This window comes from Benincasa hispida, chromosome 5 (assembly GCF_027475165.1).
Source record: "Benincasa hispida cultivar pf3 chromosome 5, pf3_genome.v1.1, whole genome shotgun sequence".
NCBI lineage: Eukaryota > Viridiplantae > Streptophyta > Magnoliopsida > Cucurbitales > Cucurbitaceae > Benincasa > Benincasa hispida.
In genome coordinates this window covers 3,671,814-3,688,531 of record NC_143482.1, presented here as the reverse complement: position 1 = coordinate 3,688,531, position 16,718 = coordinate 3,671,814, and the positions used below count along the sequence as shown (strand labels likewise).

The following is a 16,718-nucleotide window of genomic DNA, read 5'->3' as shown; positions in this document are numbered from 1 at the left end:
AATAATTACACTTTGGTAATAAAAAAAAATTGCTTCTATAATCTATTGCATATAATATACATAAAACAACATTTTTATTGAAAAGATAAATGTACCTCCTCGTCATTGCTTAAAGTGTGTAGTGATTCAGTTTTTTTAGGTTTTCTTCCAGTTATCTCTATAGCATGCGATCGATCACTACTTCTCGTTCTTTTTTGCCTTCTCTTTTACAATCCCTTTTAATAACATGAAGAAGATACTGTTTTAAAATGAATTTATATATGCGATTTCTAATCCTTTAAAAATCGGACTAGATTTGTTTTTTTTTTTTTCAAATCAAAACACATATTTTGAATTTTGAATATAAAAAATCTTGCATGTACATTTTAAGGAGAAGCATATGTATGTTGAACCTTTTTTATAGCACTCTTCTAAATTTTGTAGATTTTAAGAATAGAGATTTTCCGTTGAAACCATAATCTATTCATTTATTGAGTTCGAATACTGTATATTGCATATTTCCATTCGAAAGAACAGTCAGAGCATCTCCTACGACGACTACTTCTCAGATTCTAATGGTTTCGTCTGAATCTTCTAAGTATCTGTCGATTTCTTGTGGTTTTTTCAGAAGGAACAGATGGAGCATCTCCCATGAAACAAAACCATGAAGATGAAAGAATGGGAAAGTTTGGGATTTTTGTGGGAAGAGAAAAAGTTTTTGTCTATTCATTTAATGTTGAAAGTGACAAGTTCAAAAATAGGGTTAGCTTTTTGGGAAGATAAATCACCAGGTGGGTTTTGATATTTCAAAATGCTTGACACGTTTCCCATCACATTAAAGGTATGTTGGTAATTTTGGGTGGGTATAATTAAAATGTATCTAAGATTTTTTTATTTTTAATAAGGGTTGTATCTGTGTTAGGAATACTTTTAGAGATGTCCACGAGGCGGGGCGGGACTGGGAATTTCGTTCCCCATCCTCGTCCCCGTTCCCCATTTCATTTTCCATCCCCGTAAAATTTTCCATGGGGATCGGGGCGGGGATTCCCGTGGGGAATTCGCGGGGATCGGGTTCCCCGCGGGGAATTTTTTTTCCATTATTATTAATTTTTTTTGGTAAAAAGTCAATTGATTTAAATCACTTTATCACCAAATTGTTTATTTTAGTTAGTTTTGAATGATAGTTTGAATTTAAAGATAAATTACTCAAATTTTGGCCTTAAAAAATTAATTGATTTTTTTAGTAGAAAGAAATAAATATAAATCAAATTATTCACATATATGAAATTTAATGTAATATTTATATAATAATAATAATAACATAACATTAGATAACTATACTAAATAAATATGTAAAAGCTAATCAGAGCGAGGACGGGAAACAGGGCTGGACTAGGGATGAGGAATGCATTCCACGTCCTCGTCCCCGTTTAGCTCATAGGGATTTTTTTTCCCTACTCCCTTCCCCATTTTCCGCCAAATCGGGGAGTCTCCATCCCATTCGGGGCAGGACCCTACAGGACCCGACCCCGTGAGAAAATTGGACATCTTTAGATACAGACTTTTATAATTTTGATTTATTATGTTTTATTCTATTGAGTCATTTTTACAAATAAAAAGTAGGTTAGTTGAATATGTTATATATCTTGTTAGCCCCGTAGATAGTGTGTACATGAAAACTGATTTAGACCCTTTTTTTTATTATTTATTTAAAACACAAACGAAAGGGAGGAACAATTTTTCTAAGTTGATATCTATTGTTTAGCTCTTGTTGCACCTAAATATTCCTGATTCTTTGATGAATTCGATGTTTCTTTCTTGAGATCGGACATCAACAAAGTTAGCTGGGTTTCGAAGAACAAGATAATCGACACCCTAAACTTTGCAATGTAATGATCGGTACTCTATTGAATCTTGAAGCAATTTTCATCTTCGGAGTCTGAACTGTATAAGATCACATGAAAAATGTATACAAACTCCATTGTTGCATAATCAAAAGTAACAAGCAGAATGATCCTCCGTCTCTCCGTCGCCTCCTTCTTTCCTGTGTTGCTGCAGCTCCCGAAAGCTTATCTTATGCTCGTTATATATTCTCTCGAATTCCTTCTCCAGATACCTTCGCTTATAACACCATTATACGAGCACATTCTCACTTCTTTCCTTCTCATTCTTTGTCCTTTTTCTTTTCCATGCGCTCCAGTGGCGTCCCTTTTGATAATTTCACATTCCCTTTTGTTCTCAAGGCATGTTCTCGATTGCAAATGGACCTTCACTTGCATTCCCTTATTGTTAAGTATGGTTTGGACTCTGATAGTTTTGTGCAGAATGCATTGATGTGTGTTTATGGGTGTAGTGGGTCATTAGAGATTGCAGTCAAGGTGTTTGATCAAATGTCTGAGAGAGATTCTGTCTCTTGGTCTACTATTATTTCTTCTTTTGTTAATAATGGCTTTGCATCTGAGGCTTTGACCTTATTCAAGAAAATGCAGTTGGAAGATAAAGTAGTGCCTGATGAAGTAACCATGCTCGGTGTGATATCTGCAATCTCACACTTAGGAGCTTTGGAATTGGGTCGATGGGTTAGAGTGCTTATCGATCGGCTTGGCTTGGAAATTTCTGTTGCTTTAGGCACTGCTCTTATCGATATGTTCTCCAGATGTGGATCCATTGATGAATCGGTTGTTGTATTTGAGAAGATGGCAGTGAGGAATGTGTTGACATGGACTGCGCTAATCAACGGGCTTGCGGTCCATGGGCGGAGTACGGAGGCGTTAGCAATGTTCCATAGCATGAGGAATTCAGGGGTGCAGCCAGATTATGTTACATTCTCTAGTGTCTTAGTAGCTTGTAGCCATGGGGGTCTTGTAAAAGAAGGTTGGGATATTTTCCAAAGCATTTCGAAGGATTATAAGTTGGATCCTCTTCTAGAGCATTATGGCTGCATTGTTGATATTCTTGGCCGTGCAGGCCTGCTGAATGAAGCTTATGAATTTGTGGAAAGAATGCCAATGAAGCCAAATTCAATCATCTGGAGGACACTTCTAGGAGCATGTGTGAATCATAACAATCCTGATTTAGCCGAAAAGGTTAAGACGAAGATCTCCGAGCTAAGCTCTTTGCATGATGGCGATTTTGTGCTTCTATCCAATGTTTATGGAGCAGCTGGTAGATGGGTAGAAAAGGAATCAGTGAGGAGTAAGATGAGAGACAAAAGAATAGGCAAGGAACCTGGGTGTAGCTTGATTAATGTAGACCAAGCAATTCATGAGTTTGTTTCTGGGGATAGTTCTCATCCACAATCCGAGGAGATAACGAAGTTCTTGAGCTCAATTATAGGAGATCTAAGAAGCAGCGGGTACACGCCACACACGGAAAACGTATTACACGATATCAACGAGGAAGAAAGAGAGCACTCTTTAAGGTATCATAGTGAGAAACTGGCCGTTGCTTTTGCAATTCTTAGTATGAAAGATAACAAGACGATAAGGGTCATGAAGAATCTTAGAATTTGTCATGACTGTCATTCATTTATGAAATATATTTCAAACAGGTTTGAGAGGACGATAATCATTCGGGATCGCAATCGGTTTCATCATTTTGATAAAGGATCATGTTCATGTCATGATTATTGGTGAAATTTTCTTGCTTGAGTTGTTCTTTCTTCTCATTTATGAACAACAATCATAGATCAAAATCAGGGTAGAAATGCTTCTTTATTTCTTGTAAGTTGAAAATGATTGTATTAAGATATGTTAAAAGATTAAATATATCATAATCTATCTTTTCATCTTCGTGTTATCATGTATACATGATGCAAACTCTAGTGGATTCAATTGGTAATTCAATATGGCATCATAATGTTTCCATCTTCACATAATCATGTATACATGGTGCAAACTCTAGTAGATGCAGTAGATTCAGTTGGTAATTTAATTTGGCATCATATCATATTGTCTCCATCTTTGCGTATATAGATGATGCAAATTCAGTACTTAAGCCTAAAGTTAAACATAGATAGAGTTAGAGTTCGTGTGGAATAACGAGATTCAATTCATGTCGATGACATTTGAACACACCTTCAACTGGAATCAAGATTTTCTTTTCTCTCAAAGACGGTATAATTTGGATAGCTCAAACCTTGCAATTGCAAATCTTGCTTGTTAGAAGCCAGCCTACCCTGAGTGAATGATGTTGGTTCTAAAGGACAACCCTCTTTTCGACTTATTTGCCTTAGTGTCTCATAATATAATCATGTATCGATGATGCAAACTCTAGTAGATTCAATTGGTAGTTTAATATAACATCATAGTATTTGAATTTTTGCATAATCATATGTATAGATGATGCAAACTCTACTGAATTCATAGTGGCTCCATCTTCGCATGCATAAATGATGCAAACTCTAGTGGATAAAAGATTATTCTTCATAGAGAATAAATAAAAGAGTTCGAAAAAAGCACAAACATTTTCACTTCAGTTTTGCAATCCCACTACTCGAGACTAAAGTTAAACATAGATAGCGTAAGTGCCTATTGGGAATTAACGAGATTCAATTTATGGTCGATGGCATTTGAACCAACCTTCAACATGGTCAATTTTCTTTTTGCTCAAAGACGTTGCAATTTGATAGCTCACACCTTGCAAACCATGCTCGAATGATCAACTTCATTGGAATATAGATAGAAAACCACCTACCATGAATGGTAGATGATGCCATTATAAGGGATGCTCTCATTTCTACTTATTTGCCCTACTTTCTTCCTTCCTTTCCCTCTAGTACTAAAAAAAGTAACAAGAACATTTTACTTTTAGAAAAGATGAAACACGTTAGGGTTATAATTTACCACACTTTATTACCAGAACAAAACCCAAGGACAAATCAAGAAAATTCGAACAGTACAATTTAATTAATACTCCGACAATGCAACACAGGCTATTTTGTCAATGGAGGCAATACATCGACGAAGGGGAAGAAGTTTCAAATAATTATGGCTCAATTCTGGTATCATTAGAGTTGATGCTCACTTCAAAAAGTGAAGCATTCATGACACTAAAATCTAAATCATTTGATTTGTGCATAGTTTGGAGAAGAAAAATCTGGCCAATAAAATGAGAACTCTCAAAACAAAGAATTACTGAGAAAGGCATGTAAAAGAAGAACTATGATTTCTGTATAAGAAAACTATAATTAAGCAAAGGACAGAAGATACCCATTGCTTTGTTTTTGAAGGGCAGCCCTTTTGTAGCTGGATGATGATTAAGCTTTCAATCTATAAAAAGTCCTTGGTTTGATGCTGGAAGCTCTTCTTTGGGCTTCTATTGAGCTAATAATCACCAAAAGTATGTTGTTCACTGATGTATCAGTGAACTTCAGTCGATCGATTTCATGATTTGTCTCTCTGCTCATTTTTCCATGAATTTTTTGCAGCTTTAGCCGATGTATCACCGGAATCCCCATCCTTTGGTTTGGAGAAGAAAGGATCCCATTCATGAGGTCCAACTTCCCGCTGCCCATCTTCGAGTAACGCGTATTTCCAACTATTCTCCTCGATAAAATTGTCGTCGGTGTGTCCTTCAATAATATCTCTCCTCAACTTTGTAACTTTGTCGATAATAGCTTGGACCGAGACATCAAAAGCATCTTTCAGAGTTTCTAACTTAGAGCGCGGATCAGCATATACTAATCTTGGTATCATAGAGATGACCTCCTCCTGCATTAGCTTCAGCTGCTCAGGAGAAATTTGAGAAAGCCTTTCTTCTATGCTAACATTCCTCTTGCGGATATCATCCTCTGGTATGAATACTGAATATCTTGTAAAATTCTTTGGGAGATGCCAAGTATATTGGGTGTATGCTGACCCTGGATGGAAGAAGACAGGTATGCAACCAGCTAACATCGCATCGAAAGCGGATCTTCTGGTATATGAATCGCCCTGAGGTTGAAGGCAGAAAAGAGAGCTCTGAAACATTTGCATTATACTACTTGGAGAATGACACTTACTCTCCCCAAAATCACATTCCAGCAGCTTGCAGACCTTAGATTTCTTACATTGATCAATAATCTGCCCTCTTATTGACTTGGGATTGTCAGGGCGTGGAGCACCCGCAAAAGAGAACAACCATTTCCGTTCGAGCTTTCTCATCCGATCCTGCCAAATAAAGACATCAGCATCCTTTGCAGGATGGAAATATGTTGGGTATGGAATACCAAAATCATTAGCATTCCAAGGGCTTGATTCAACAACAAGCATGGACATGTTCTTAGCAGCAGGTAAAAACAGAAGCTTGTTTCCCCAGTCTCTTTCTTCCTCGGAAAGTCTCCTGAAATCCCATGTGATCCTACCTGCAACAAGGAAGTGATCTCGACCACCCATAATGCCCCATTCGGGCCTTTTTTCGAGCCAGTTGACCAAATCAAGTGAAGCTCTATCTCTAGTAGATATATTATATCCCCAAAGGTATCTCGCAATATCAAACCCAGCATAAAATGGCACGAAAAAAGCAGCAGCAATGGAAGAATCCTTAGTCAGGCAATCATACTGCTTCATTCTATTACTGAAAATCACATCGACCACAAATTGATTCGTCGCGTACCACCCTGTATCTGAAAACACTCCTTCCACATTTTCAAGTGGCGGACCAAGCCCAGCATTAGTTGTGAACTTGCACATATTTGTCCAAAGGCTTAGACTCTTACATTCCTTCAACATATCCTCATTAAACCTAGAAGGAAGATCATGAACAAATATATACCTCCCACCGCAAGGGTCGCTCTTGTTTTCAACAGTTTTCAATGCTTTAACAAACGGAAATTTCTGAATCTCTGGTTTGGCAATGGACTTAGTCTCCCGGTCGACAGGCTGGGGAGGCTCACGAATTGATTTCGCATCAATTTTCGGTGCGTCGACGATGCGTGAAGGGGCAAACTTCCGGACTATAGGCAAGTTTACAGGTCCATCTTCAGGGCTTAATTTGATTGATTCATCAACAGAATGACCTCCAAGCACAACAAAATGAAAATACAACAATAGGATCCAGAAAAACGCCGACAATAACGCAAGAAAACAAAGCCGAGAGTTCTGATTTTTCCCGGCTCCTCTCTCCATATGCTCCAACGGGGCAATCACTACCGACCGGCGTCTCATCGGATGGAATCACAATCACCAAATCCACCTAACCGCCAGGCCTCCATTTCGCAAAAATCACTCACAAATCCATCTCCAAATCCCAAAATCAACCAGAAATGAAAAACACCAATGGTCCAATACCTCACTCGACTACGATTTCCGATGTGAACAAAAAAACAATCGAAATTACTGGAAAAAACGCAAAGTATTAGAAACAGTAATCACAGGATTCAAACTTCGTGACGTAAACGTCGGACAATGAGACCGAATCTAGAGAGATGGAAAGAAGACGCAACTCAATCCAATGAAATCACGAAACACGAGGAATAATTGAATGATTTAGTCGGTGACATTAACATTTTAAGAAGCAGAAATTGACAAGGAATCACAGAATGGATCTTGAAAGATGTGAATCAATGGCGAAAGAACAAGAGAATTGAGAAACTTACAGAGTAGAGTAATGGATGATTCTTCAGAGAAATTTGGAGTGGAAATTTTTCTCTCTTTCGGATTTTCGAGTGAAAGTAAAGGGAAGAAATTAAGCAAAGTAAATATAAAAGAGAAAAAATGGTGACGGCCGTGAACTGTGAAGGGAAGGGATCCAGCCACCGGTATTGGACTGTTGTCGGTAGTCGCTACGATTGCGCCACGTGTTACTTATCCACGTGTCCGCTTGTGAAAATTTTGATGCCAACCCGGAAATTACGGTGCATGGCCGAAAAGGGTTAAAAGAGAAAATTTTAATGCTGTTAAATTAGAACTCTAATTCATGAAATTTCAATTTTATATTTATTTAGTTTTTAAGCTTAGTTTAAAAAGTAAGTTTGTGTATTTTTAATTTGGTATCTAATTTAATGTTTTAAATTTTAAATTTTGACTAAAAGAGTATGTCCAAATATTAAATATATACTATCAGTCTCTTAGAGTCTGATTCTCTATCCTACATATAGTAGGAAAAAGAACTTTCTTTTTTTTTTTCTTTTGCCAAAATAAAAGAAAAACTTAAAATTTTAAGTATAGTAAATTTATTTTTAAGAAAATTGATTGGTAATTATTTTATTGGATAACAAAATTAAATTTATGACTAATAGAATCTTAAATTTTCAATTTTATGTTTAGTAGATATGTGAATTTAAAATATATATATATATATATATATATCGAAAAAGTCAATGACTTGTGAGCTAAAAAAATGAAAATTTTAAGATTTATTAGACATAAAATTGATGTTTAAAAATCTATTAGATAGCTTTTAAAGTTTAGAAACCTTAATTGACATAAAATTGAAAGTTTAAGCATTTATAGGCATTTTTTAGTGTGAGGACTTATTTGATACGAAATTGAAAGTTTAAGAACCTATAGACAGTTATAGTTAAATTTGAATTTTTTGTCAAATGGAACCATGTTATAAAATTTCTATTGATATGTATGTATTTTGATAATAATTTCATATTTCTATAGATTCCACATTGACATAAAAATTGATATCTTCATTTTATCGTGAAAAATCCATGCAACCTAAAAAAACTAAGTCATTAATGTAAATATATTTATTTACTTATTTGAAAAAGCATAAAATATTTATTTATTTCTTCACTCTTTGAATTTTTGTTTATATTTTTTTAGGAATATACATTAATATCAATATTTTAATGATATTTTTATCATTATTTCTATGAAATTGAGACTGCGACATTTTTACAATTTCGACACTTTAAAAACCTAAACTATCAATCTTATATTTAAGAAACCGTAAATTTAAAAAGAAAAATCAAAATTTAGAAATTAAATATGTAATTTTGAAGGTCTCGAAACTAAATATATAAAAAAGAGTACATGACTAAATTTATAATTTAACCATAAAAATGGAAAATCGTGTGAAAATGCCAAGGTGAATTATTACACGTGGAGTGCAGGGATTGGATGGAATAAATTTGGATCTAATGGGAATCACCCTTCACTCGGTTTGTGGGGTCAGATCAAGTATGACATTAGTTGTGTATATTATTTATTAGGATTTGACTGATTAAATTATTTAATTTCATATAAATTTTTTCAAGCTTTACCATAGTTGACAAAAGAAAAATTCAACGTGAAGTTAAAATAATCTTCTTTTTTCCTTTTAGAAAAAAAATATATTGTGATTTTAATTTTATATCATGGAATAAATAAATTATACCACATGGACCACATTGAATGGTTTAGTTATAAAGTGAGTTTTTATTTTTACCTCAATTAAGATTCTCAAGTGTTTAAAATATTCCTCTTTTTAACAAACAATCTTTTTTTGTTTATTTCAATCATTTATTTGTCTCTGTTGAATTAGAGAATGTAGATTTCTTTTTTCATTTTTTAAGATATTCTTTAACTTGAAAGTGTTTGTTTTGTTATATATTTAATATTTCTATTTATTTTACATTATTTCGATACTATTATCTAGAAACTTTTAAAATTCATTTAAAATCGATTTTTTAAGTGAAATTTTTATTCGAGAGATATGAAAGGTAAAATATAGTCTCATTAATAAATAAAATAAAATAATAATTATTATTTATATTTAAATTTAAGTTAACACATTTACCTAGATATTGTCTTAACTACTCAATACAAAATTTTATTATAAATTATTAATATTGTTTAATTATTTTTAGTGATTAATTTAAATAATATATTCATTTTAATTCATGTCTAATATAAAAATATTCATTTGTTTTTATTTTAATTAGTTAATTAATTAGTATAAAAATATATTAAATAATGCTAAATATATATTTAAGACTACAATAATTGTTCTCCTATATTTAGTTCAATAATTATTTAATTTTGGTTTTTATATACAATATTGGTAAGTAAAACACGGATATTTAACTTTCAGACAGTTATTATTCTGCATATTTAAAAATATATAATGAAATGTCCCAAATATTTAAATATCAATTTAATAGTCATACTCATGAAATAATATCTACGATGCAAATGAGTCCTAAAAGTAATAGAAAAAATATAAATTAGAAAAGAAATAAATAAATAATATCCTATTTGCTTTTAAAATATACTTTATTATTTCAAAAATTGTATTATTATTTTTGGCATTTCATAACGTTTCAAAACTACCCTTAGATTCATTAGAATGTTAGAGAAAAATTAGAACCTTGAACAATGTAGTAGTGACCTGAAACATCTAATAGAATGTTGAACAAAAATTGTGATTTGAAATAGTATTGACTTGTAACAAGAACTAGGACTCGAACACCACTACATCGTTCTACCTCATTACTCATTCTAATTTCTACAACTTGTTTTAATTCACTACCATATCCCTTAAAAGTCCTAATTTCCATTTAAATTTTCAACGAAATGTTACAAAAATAGTAGTTTTGAAATGTTTGTAAAGGAGGTGAAGGATAATATTACCACTTTTAAAAGAATATGAGTATTTTTTAAACAAATGACATAGTTCGAGAATTTTTTTATACATAATTTGGCCTAAAGATACAAGTAACTTATAAATAGTACAGACATTTTCTTTTCTCAAAAGATTTTAAATATCTTAGACCTCGTTTGATAATCATTTGATTTTTTGTTTTTGTTTTTTAAAATTAAGTATATTTCATTCACATTTCTTACAATGATTTGCATCTTTCTAGTTGAATTCTTGGTCAAATTTTAAAAACAAAAACAACTTTTTGAAGCCTATTTTTAGTTCTCGAAATTTGACTTGGTTTTTTAAACTATTGGTGGAAAGTAGATAACAAATGAAAAAATTTGGAAATAAAAATAGTGAAGGCTTAATTTTCAAAACCAAAAACAAAAAATACGGGTCTTAGTTTTTTGTACACTAAAAGATGTTCAAATTAAAGTTACCGCAATCTATTGTGTAAATAGTTTGTTGTTCAAAAATCAACACAATTTAATAAGTCTTCTTCTCATCCCAAAGTTATAAAAGAAAAAATAAATAAAGAAAAACAATTTTTTTTCTTTAAAATTTGAATTTAGTTTCTATTTAATTCATAAGTTTCAAAATGTTACACTTTTAATCTTTAAGTTTTGGAAAGCTCGTGAGCTCATATCGAGGTTCTCCATTGAGATATTATTTTTGTTGCTAACTCTGTTAATATTTTTTTTTTTTTGTCACATCCCTAGAGAGAAGAACAAAACTGCTCATGCTATTGCACCTTTGACATGCTCTCAAAATTGTTCTCTATTCTGCAAATATGTCTTTCCTCGTTTTATTCACCCTCTCGTCCATGAGGAGAAAGTGAGGGAGTAGTTTGGTTTGGGTTTTCTCTAATTGTTTTGTCTAAAAAAACCCTTAAGTTTTGAGATTGATTTCAATTTAGCCCTTGGTTTCAGAAGATACAATTTTAATATTGAAATTTTTATTTTTGTTTCAATTTAGTTCCTAGGTCTCAAAATCTATTCTTTTGACTTCAATTCTCTTTTACTAAATACTCACTTCTGTTTTTGGCTCTAATGTCTATTAATTAATTTTAAATAATTATGAAGGAAAGTTTTAAAAATAATTTTAATAGTGATGAAAAAATAGTGAAACATAATTAATTATAATTCTTTTAGATTACCTAATAGATATTAATACTCAAACTAAACGTGAGTATTTAGTGAAAAATTGAGGTTCAAAGTATAAATCTTGAGACTTAGGAATCAAACTGAAACAAAATTCAAATATTAAGAGTAAAATTATAATATTTTAAAACGTAAAGACTATAATGAAATCAAAATCAAAACTTGAGGACTAATGTAACATTTGAAACATAGAAACTAAACGTAAATCTAAGGATAAAAAAAAAATTCCTAAATAAAATGACAAATTGACAACCTAATCATAGTCCAATCACATCTATGCCATGAGACGTTATAAAACTTGAGTTTTTTGAGTGAGTGACAACTCACTCAACTAAACGTACAAAATAAATGCCTTAAACTTAGAAGTTTTGAAGTTCTAATAAAGTTTATAAAAATTATTAAATTAAAGAAATTCAAACTCATAAGTGATGATGATGAAATTCAATTATAATTAGTTTAAACCACTTGATTTGTAAAAACATTAGATGCCCATCATATCACTTTTATAAAAATTGAAAAGGTTTAATTTATTACACAACAATAATGATGCATTTCCTATTACTACATTATAATTTGATATTTTAGGATCTCATGTGACCTTCAATGTTTCAATTGAAAATTAATTATTTGTTATTTAAGGAAAAAACTATTATTGGTAAATTATTAATAAAATAATAGTTTTTTCTTTAAGAGATTACAGCTGAGAATCCAGGCCTAGGGCCACATGGAAGCATATGAAAGGCTCTAGTATCATCATTTCCTAGATATAATAGGGATTTTTCTTTTTCAAAAATTATAAAAATAAATAAATGCCTATTAGATTAAAATATTATTTTGGTCAATGTGGAGTTTGCTAAATAAAATTCATGTATTTTCGATAAATTAATTTGAGAAAAATTAGTTAAATGATAATAATAAATTTAATATGTTTCCAAAATTTATAATGAAAATGTCATAGATAATAATTTTTTTTGAAAAATCAACAATAAATTAGCAATAAAGACTAAATTTGAGAATTGAACAACTCACAAAATATAAACACTAAAATTATATTTTTATTAATTATTTTTAAAATATTAATAAGAATACATTAATCATATTGTTTTTAGTTCGACAGTGCACATTTTCTATTAATTGAGTTATATTCAGTTTGACATTAATAGAACTTTTTAAAAATAATAAATGTATTGCTAATTGAACTTTAGATTAAATTATTAAAAAAAACATCTCCTGATCTTTGTTATTTGTTTTTAAAAGTTGCAGTATTACCTTTGACCTTCCATAAATATTTCATAACTATCTTTAAAGTAGAATCATTTAGAATTTTGGACTGAAACTAAAATTTGAAATTATGTGACAGAGATCTAGAATGAAAATTTGAATTGTCGTCCTATTCTAAATCCTAATTTCTATATAAAATTCTAAAGAAATTCTTCTCTAAAAGTAATTTTAAAGTGATTATGAAATATCAAAGAAACTTTCGAAAGAATATCAGCACCTTTGAAACAAATAAAAAAAGCTCAAAGAGTTTTTATTTTTTTTAATTTTTTAATAACTTAGTCTTATGAACTCCCAACATTTGAATTTTTTTTTCCTCTTGAAAAAAAGTCAACCCTCTAATAAGAACGTTGACTTTTTTGCTCTTATTTCTTTATAACACTAACCATGATTCAATTTAAATGGGTTTGGAAAGAAATCAATACCTATCATCCATTCCTCTAATTGGAATTTCCTTTCTTTGATACTTTAATAGTTAAATTATAAATTTAGTCCCTATAACTTTTTTCCAAGGATTCATAATTAGAATTTAGTCTCTATAGTTTAATAAAACCTTCATAAATAGTCTTTTATAAAATTTTATCAAATTACATAGTTCAAATTATAATTTTTTTTAAAACCATAGAAGCTAAATATCGACTTTCTTCTAAGTATCGAGATCAAATTTGTAACTATAACCTAATTTAAGTCATTACTTTTAGCTTGTAGAAGGGGGAAGTAGAGAACATCAAGAAGAAGGAAGGAATGTTTTCAGCAACTTGCACTATAAGGTTAGGTAAATCAAAAGCATTAAAACATATTTCAAATCACAAATTCCTAGTTTTTGACTTGTTGCCTAAAAAAAAACAAAAGGTAATGGATTAGTCAAAGTTGACCGTAGAATTGGTATTTTTCCATAACATCACCTATCTGTGAATAAAAAACTATTTCCCCAATTAAGAAAAAATAGATAAATATCAATTTATACCCTAAATTTTTTACTCGTATCAATTTAAACCAAAACTAATAATCGTATCTATTTAAACTCTGAATTTTGGATATATCAATTTAATTCTTAAACTAATAACTGTATCAATTTAAACCCCGAACTTTCATCATTATAGCAATTTAAACCCCGAACTTTCATGATTATTTCAATTTAAACTCTCTATTATGTTTTATTTAGATAAATATTGTGTGAGACTTGTAATGAAAATTAATTTATAATCTTAATTAAGATTTATGCATTCAAATTATAATCGTCAATTTTATCAAATCAACATTTGTAAAAGCCTATACACGTATAGAAACTCATGTATTGACGATTTTCAAATATAATCCTAATAAAGATTCTAATTTGATTCACTTATGATAATTAATAAGTTTAATTGAAAAAAATTAAATGTTTTGCATGATATTTTTCAAACTAAATCTGAAGGAATATGTAAGTTGATACTCTTATGAAAGACCAGAGTTTACATTGACATATTTATGAAAGCTCAGAGTTTTAATTGATACATGTATTAATTTAGGATTTAAATTGTTACAATCCTCGTTCAAATGTATAAATTGATATTTGTCGAAAAAAATCAATAATGATAAAGAAGATGGCAACCAATTTTTTTTTTTTTTTTTAAATTTTAAAAAAGACCCATAAAAATGGTAAATTTTGTCAGTGGTCCTTAAACTCATTTATGATTTGATTTTGTGCATTAAGTAACAGCCCTGCATGTTGGGAAGGCCATGTCTGCAGGTATGGAATCATCATATTTAATTAAATTTGGTTGAGTGGGCTGCCACTAAGTTCATAATACTAATCATGAGTACACATTGTGGGGTGACTTTCTTGACCTTATCACAAATTATAAATTTATAATTAAGACTTAAGAACATGATGCCTAACTTTTGCACTTGGGCTTATAAATTTTGGGTAAATTATAAAAAGGTTAAATTATTTTAAAACAAAAAATCTTGTATTTTGTCATTTGTTTTCGAAATACCTCTATACTTTCAAAAGTTGCAATATAACTACTAAACTTTCATAAACGTTTCAATAATACCCTTGATGTAGAAATTTCTTAGAATTTTGGACCAAAAATGAGATATGAAATGGTGTGACAATGGCTTAGAACGAAAATCTAGATTGCCACATTATGTTAGGTTATCACCACACTGTTCTAAGTCTCTATTTATGTTCGAAATTTTAAATGATTTCTATTCTAAGAGTACTTTTAAAACATTTATGAAAGTTGAGGGATAATATAGTAACTTTTAAAAATATAGGGGCATTTTTTAAACAAATGATAAAGTTTTAGGGTATTTGTTAATTATAATTTAGCCTCGTAAAAAAACACCCCGAACTTTTAAAAGTTACAATATGACCTCATACTTTCATCAACATTTCAAACATACTCTTGGAGTAGAAATCTTTTAGAATGTCAAACATAAAATAGTCCCAACTAGAATTTTAGGTCACCACCACATCGTATCAGATCTCAATTTCTGTCGAAATTATAAAGAATTACTACTCCAATGGCTATTTTGAAATATTTAAGGATAACATTGTAGCCATGAGCATAAAAGAGGAAGATTTAAAACAAAATCCACGGTATTTTTTTTTTATAACCTAGCCTAAATTTTTGTATTTCATAATGTTAAGAGGTTATTATTGTTTTTTTTTTTTTTTTTTTTTTTTTTGGGAAAGAGAAGCCTCTAAAATGAACGGTCAGAAATCAATCATCCTCCATCTTATATGAATTTCTAGACTTAGATGTTAATGTATCAAGAGTCTTGAATCGAGAATTTAATGCCATGGCCCCTCCAATGTCGTCCCTTCAATGTTTGACATGTACCAAGGGTGCAATTGCTGGCTTTTTGGAGGCAACCCATGAGATGGTTGATTGATTTTTTCATGCATATATGAATCGTGTATTCATTTTTCGATCCAATCTTCACGGTAAATGTTATACAAAATGCTCTTAAACTTTAAAGTTGATTTCATTTATGTCTCTAGACTTTGAAAAGTTTCCTTTTGACTCTTGTATTTTGAAATTATTAAAAAACATGATAATTTTAAGATTGAATTGAAACATGCCCCAAAGTTTTATGTTGTAATAATTTAACAAAAATAAAAATTGTAAACAACCCTAACATTCAAGGATAGAAGTCAAATAAGACCATTTCATTTTACGATTGAAAAAAACTCATTTCAAACCCATTAATCAATTTTAATTATAAACTTTCAATCATCATATCCACTTCTAGGATTGAATAATTGACAATAAATACATCCTTTAGTTGTATTTATTTGTTTATTTTCACTTTTATGATTTGTGGGGTAGTTGTTTAGTTGGTTTGTCAGTAACTATCTATTCTGGTTGGAAACACTTTTTTGTGGCTAAGATTGGATATTTTCACAGTTGAGTTTGAATTTCTCTGATTTAAATTTGAGTATTTTGTGGATGAATTTTGCATAGTTTATTAGCTAGCTCCTAATCAATTTTCTGACGATTATCTAATTTAGTTTTAGGTTTAAGGAATTAGTTTTCTATTTATGGTTAAAGTAAAATAAAGAGGCTTAATAGATGATGTTTGAATTTGGAACCATGTCTAACGAAACTAAAATGCACTTTTGATCCCTAAAGTTTAAAGTTAAGATTTATTTGGTTTCCAAAATTTAAAAAATAACACTATTAATTGACTAATGAAGAAGTGCTATGACATATTGGGTAGACAATTTTTAAATGATGTGGCATTCCTTCCTACAAGCTC

General features: G+C 30.6%; 2 protein-coding genes across 3 annotated transcripts; one reads left to right on the top strand and one right to left on the bottom strand.

Annotated features, from left to right (window-relative positions):
• The first annotated feature begins 1,653 nt into the window (after positions 1 to 1,653).
• On the top strand, positions 1,654 to 3,766 carry LOC120077822 (pentatricopeptide repeat-containing protein At4g21065-like). 2 transcript variants are annotated; one of them, XM_090314178.1, is made up of 2 exons: positions 1,724 to 3,400; positions 3,530 to 3,766. In XM_090314178.1, exons 1-2 carry the CDS (start codon positions 1,938 to 1,940, stop codon positions 3,612 to 3,614), a joined length of 1,548 nt encoding a protein of 515 aa, XP_090170304.1. In that variant the 5' UTR covers positions 1,724 to 1,937; the 3' UTR covers positions 3,615 to 3,766. The 2 variants fall into 2 exon arrangements, with proteins under 2 accessions (XP_038887811.1, XP_090170304.1); XM_039031883.2 differs by having other exon boundaries at positions 1,654 to 3,766.
• Positions 3,767 to 4,806: 1,040 nt separating this feature from the next.
• MUR3 (Exostosin family protein) lies at positions 4,807 to 7,694 on the bottom strand. The gene is made up of 2 exons (XM_039031882.2): positions 7,556 to 7,694; positions 4,807 to 7,295 (listed from the first exon to the last, which is right to left on the bottom strand). The coding sequence occupies exon 2, from the start codon at positions 7,122 to 7,124 to the stop codon at positions 5,364 to 5,366; it is 1,761 nt and encodes a 586-aa protein (XP_038887810.1). The 5' UTR covers positions 7,125 to 7,295; positions 7,556 to 7,694; the 3' UTR covers positions 4,807 to 5,363.
• Between the last annotated feature and the right edge of the window lie 9,024 nt (positions 7,695 to 16,718).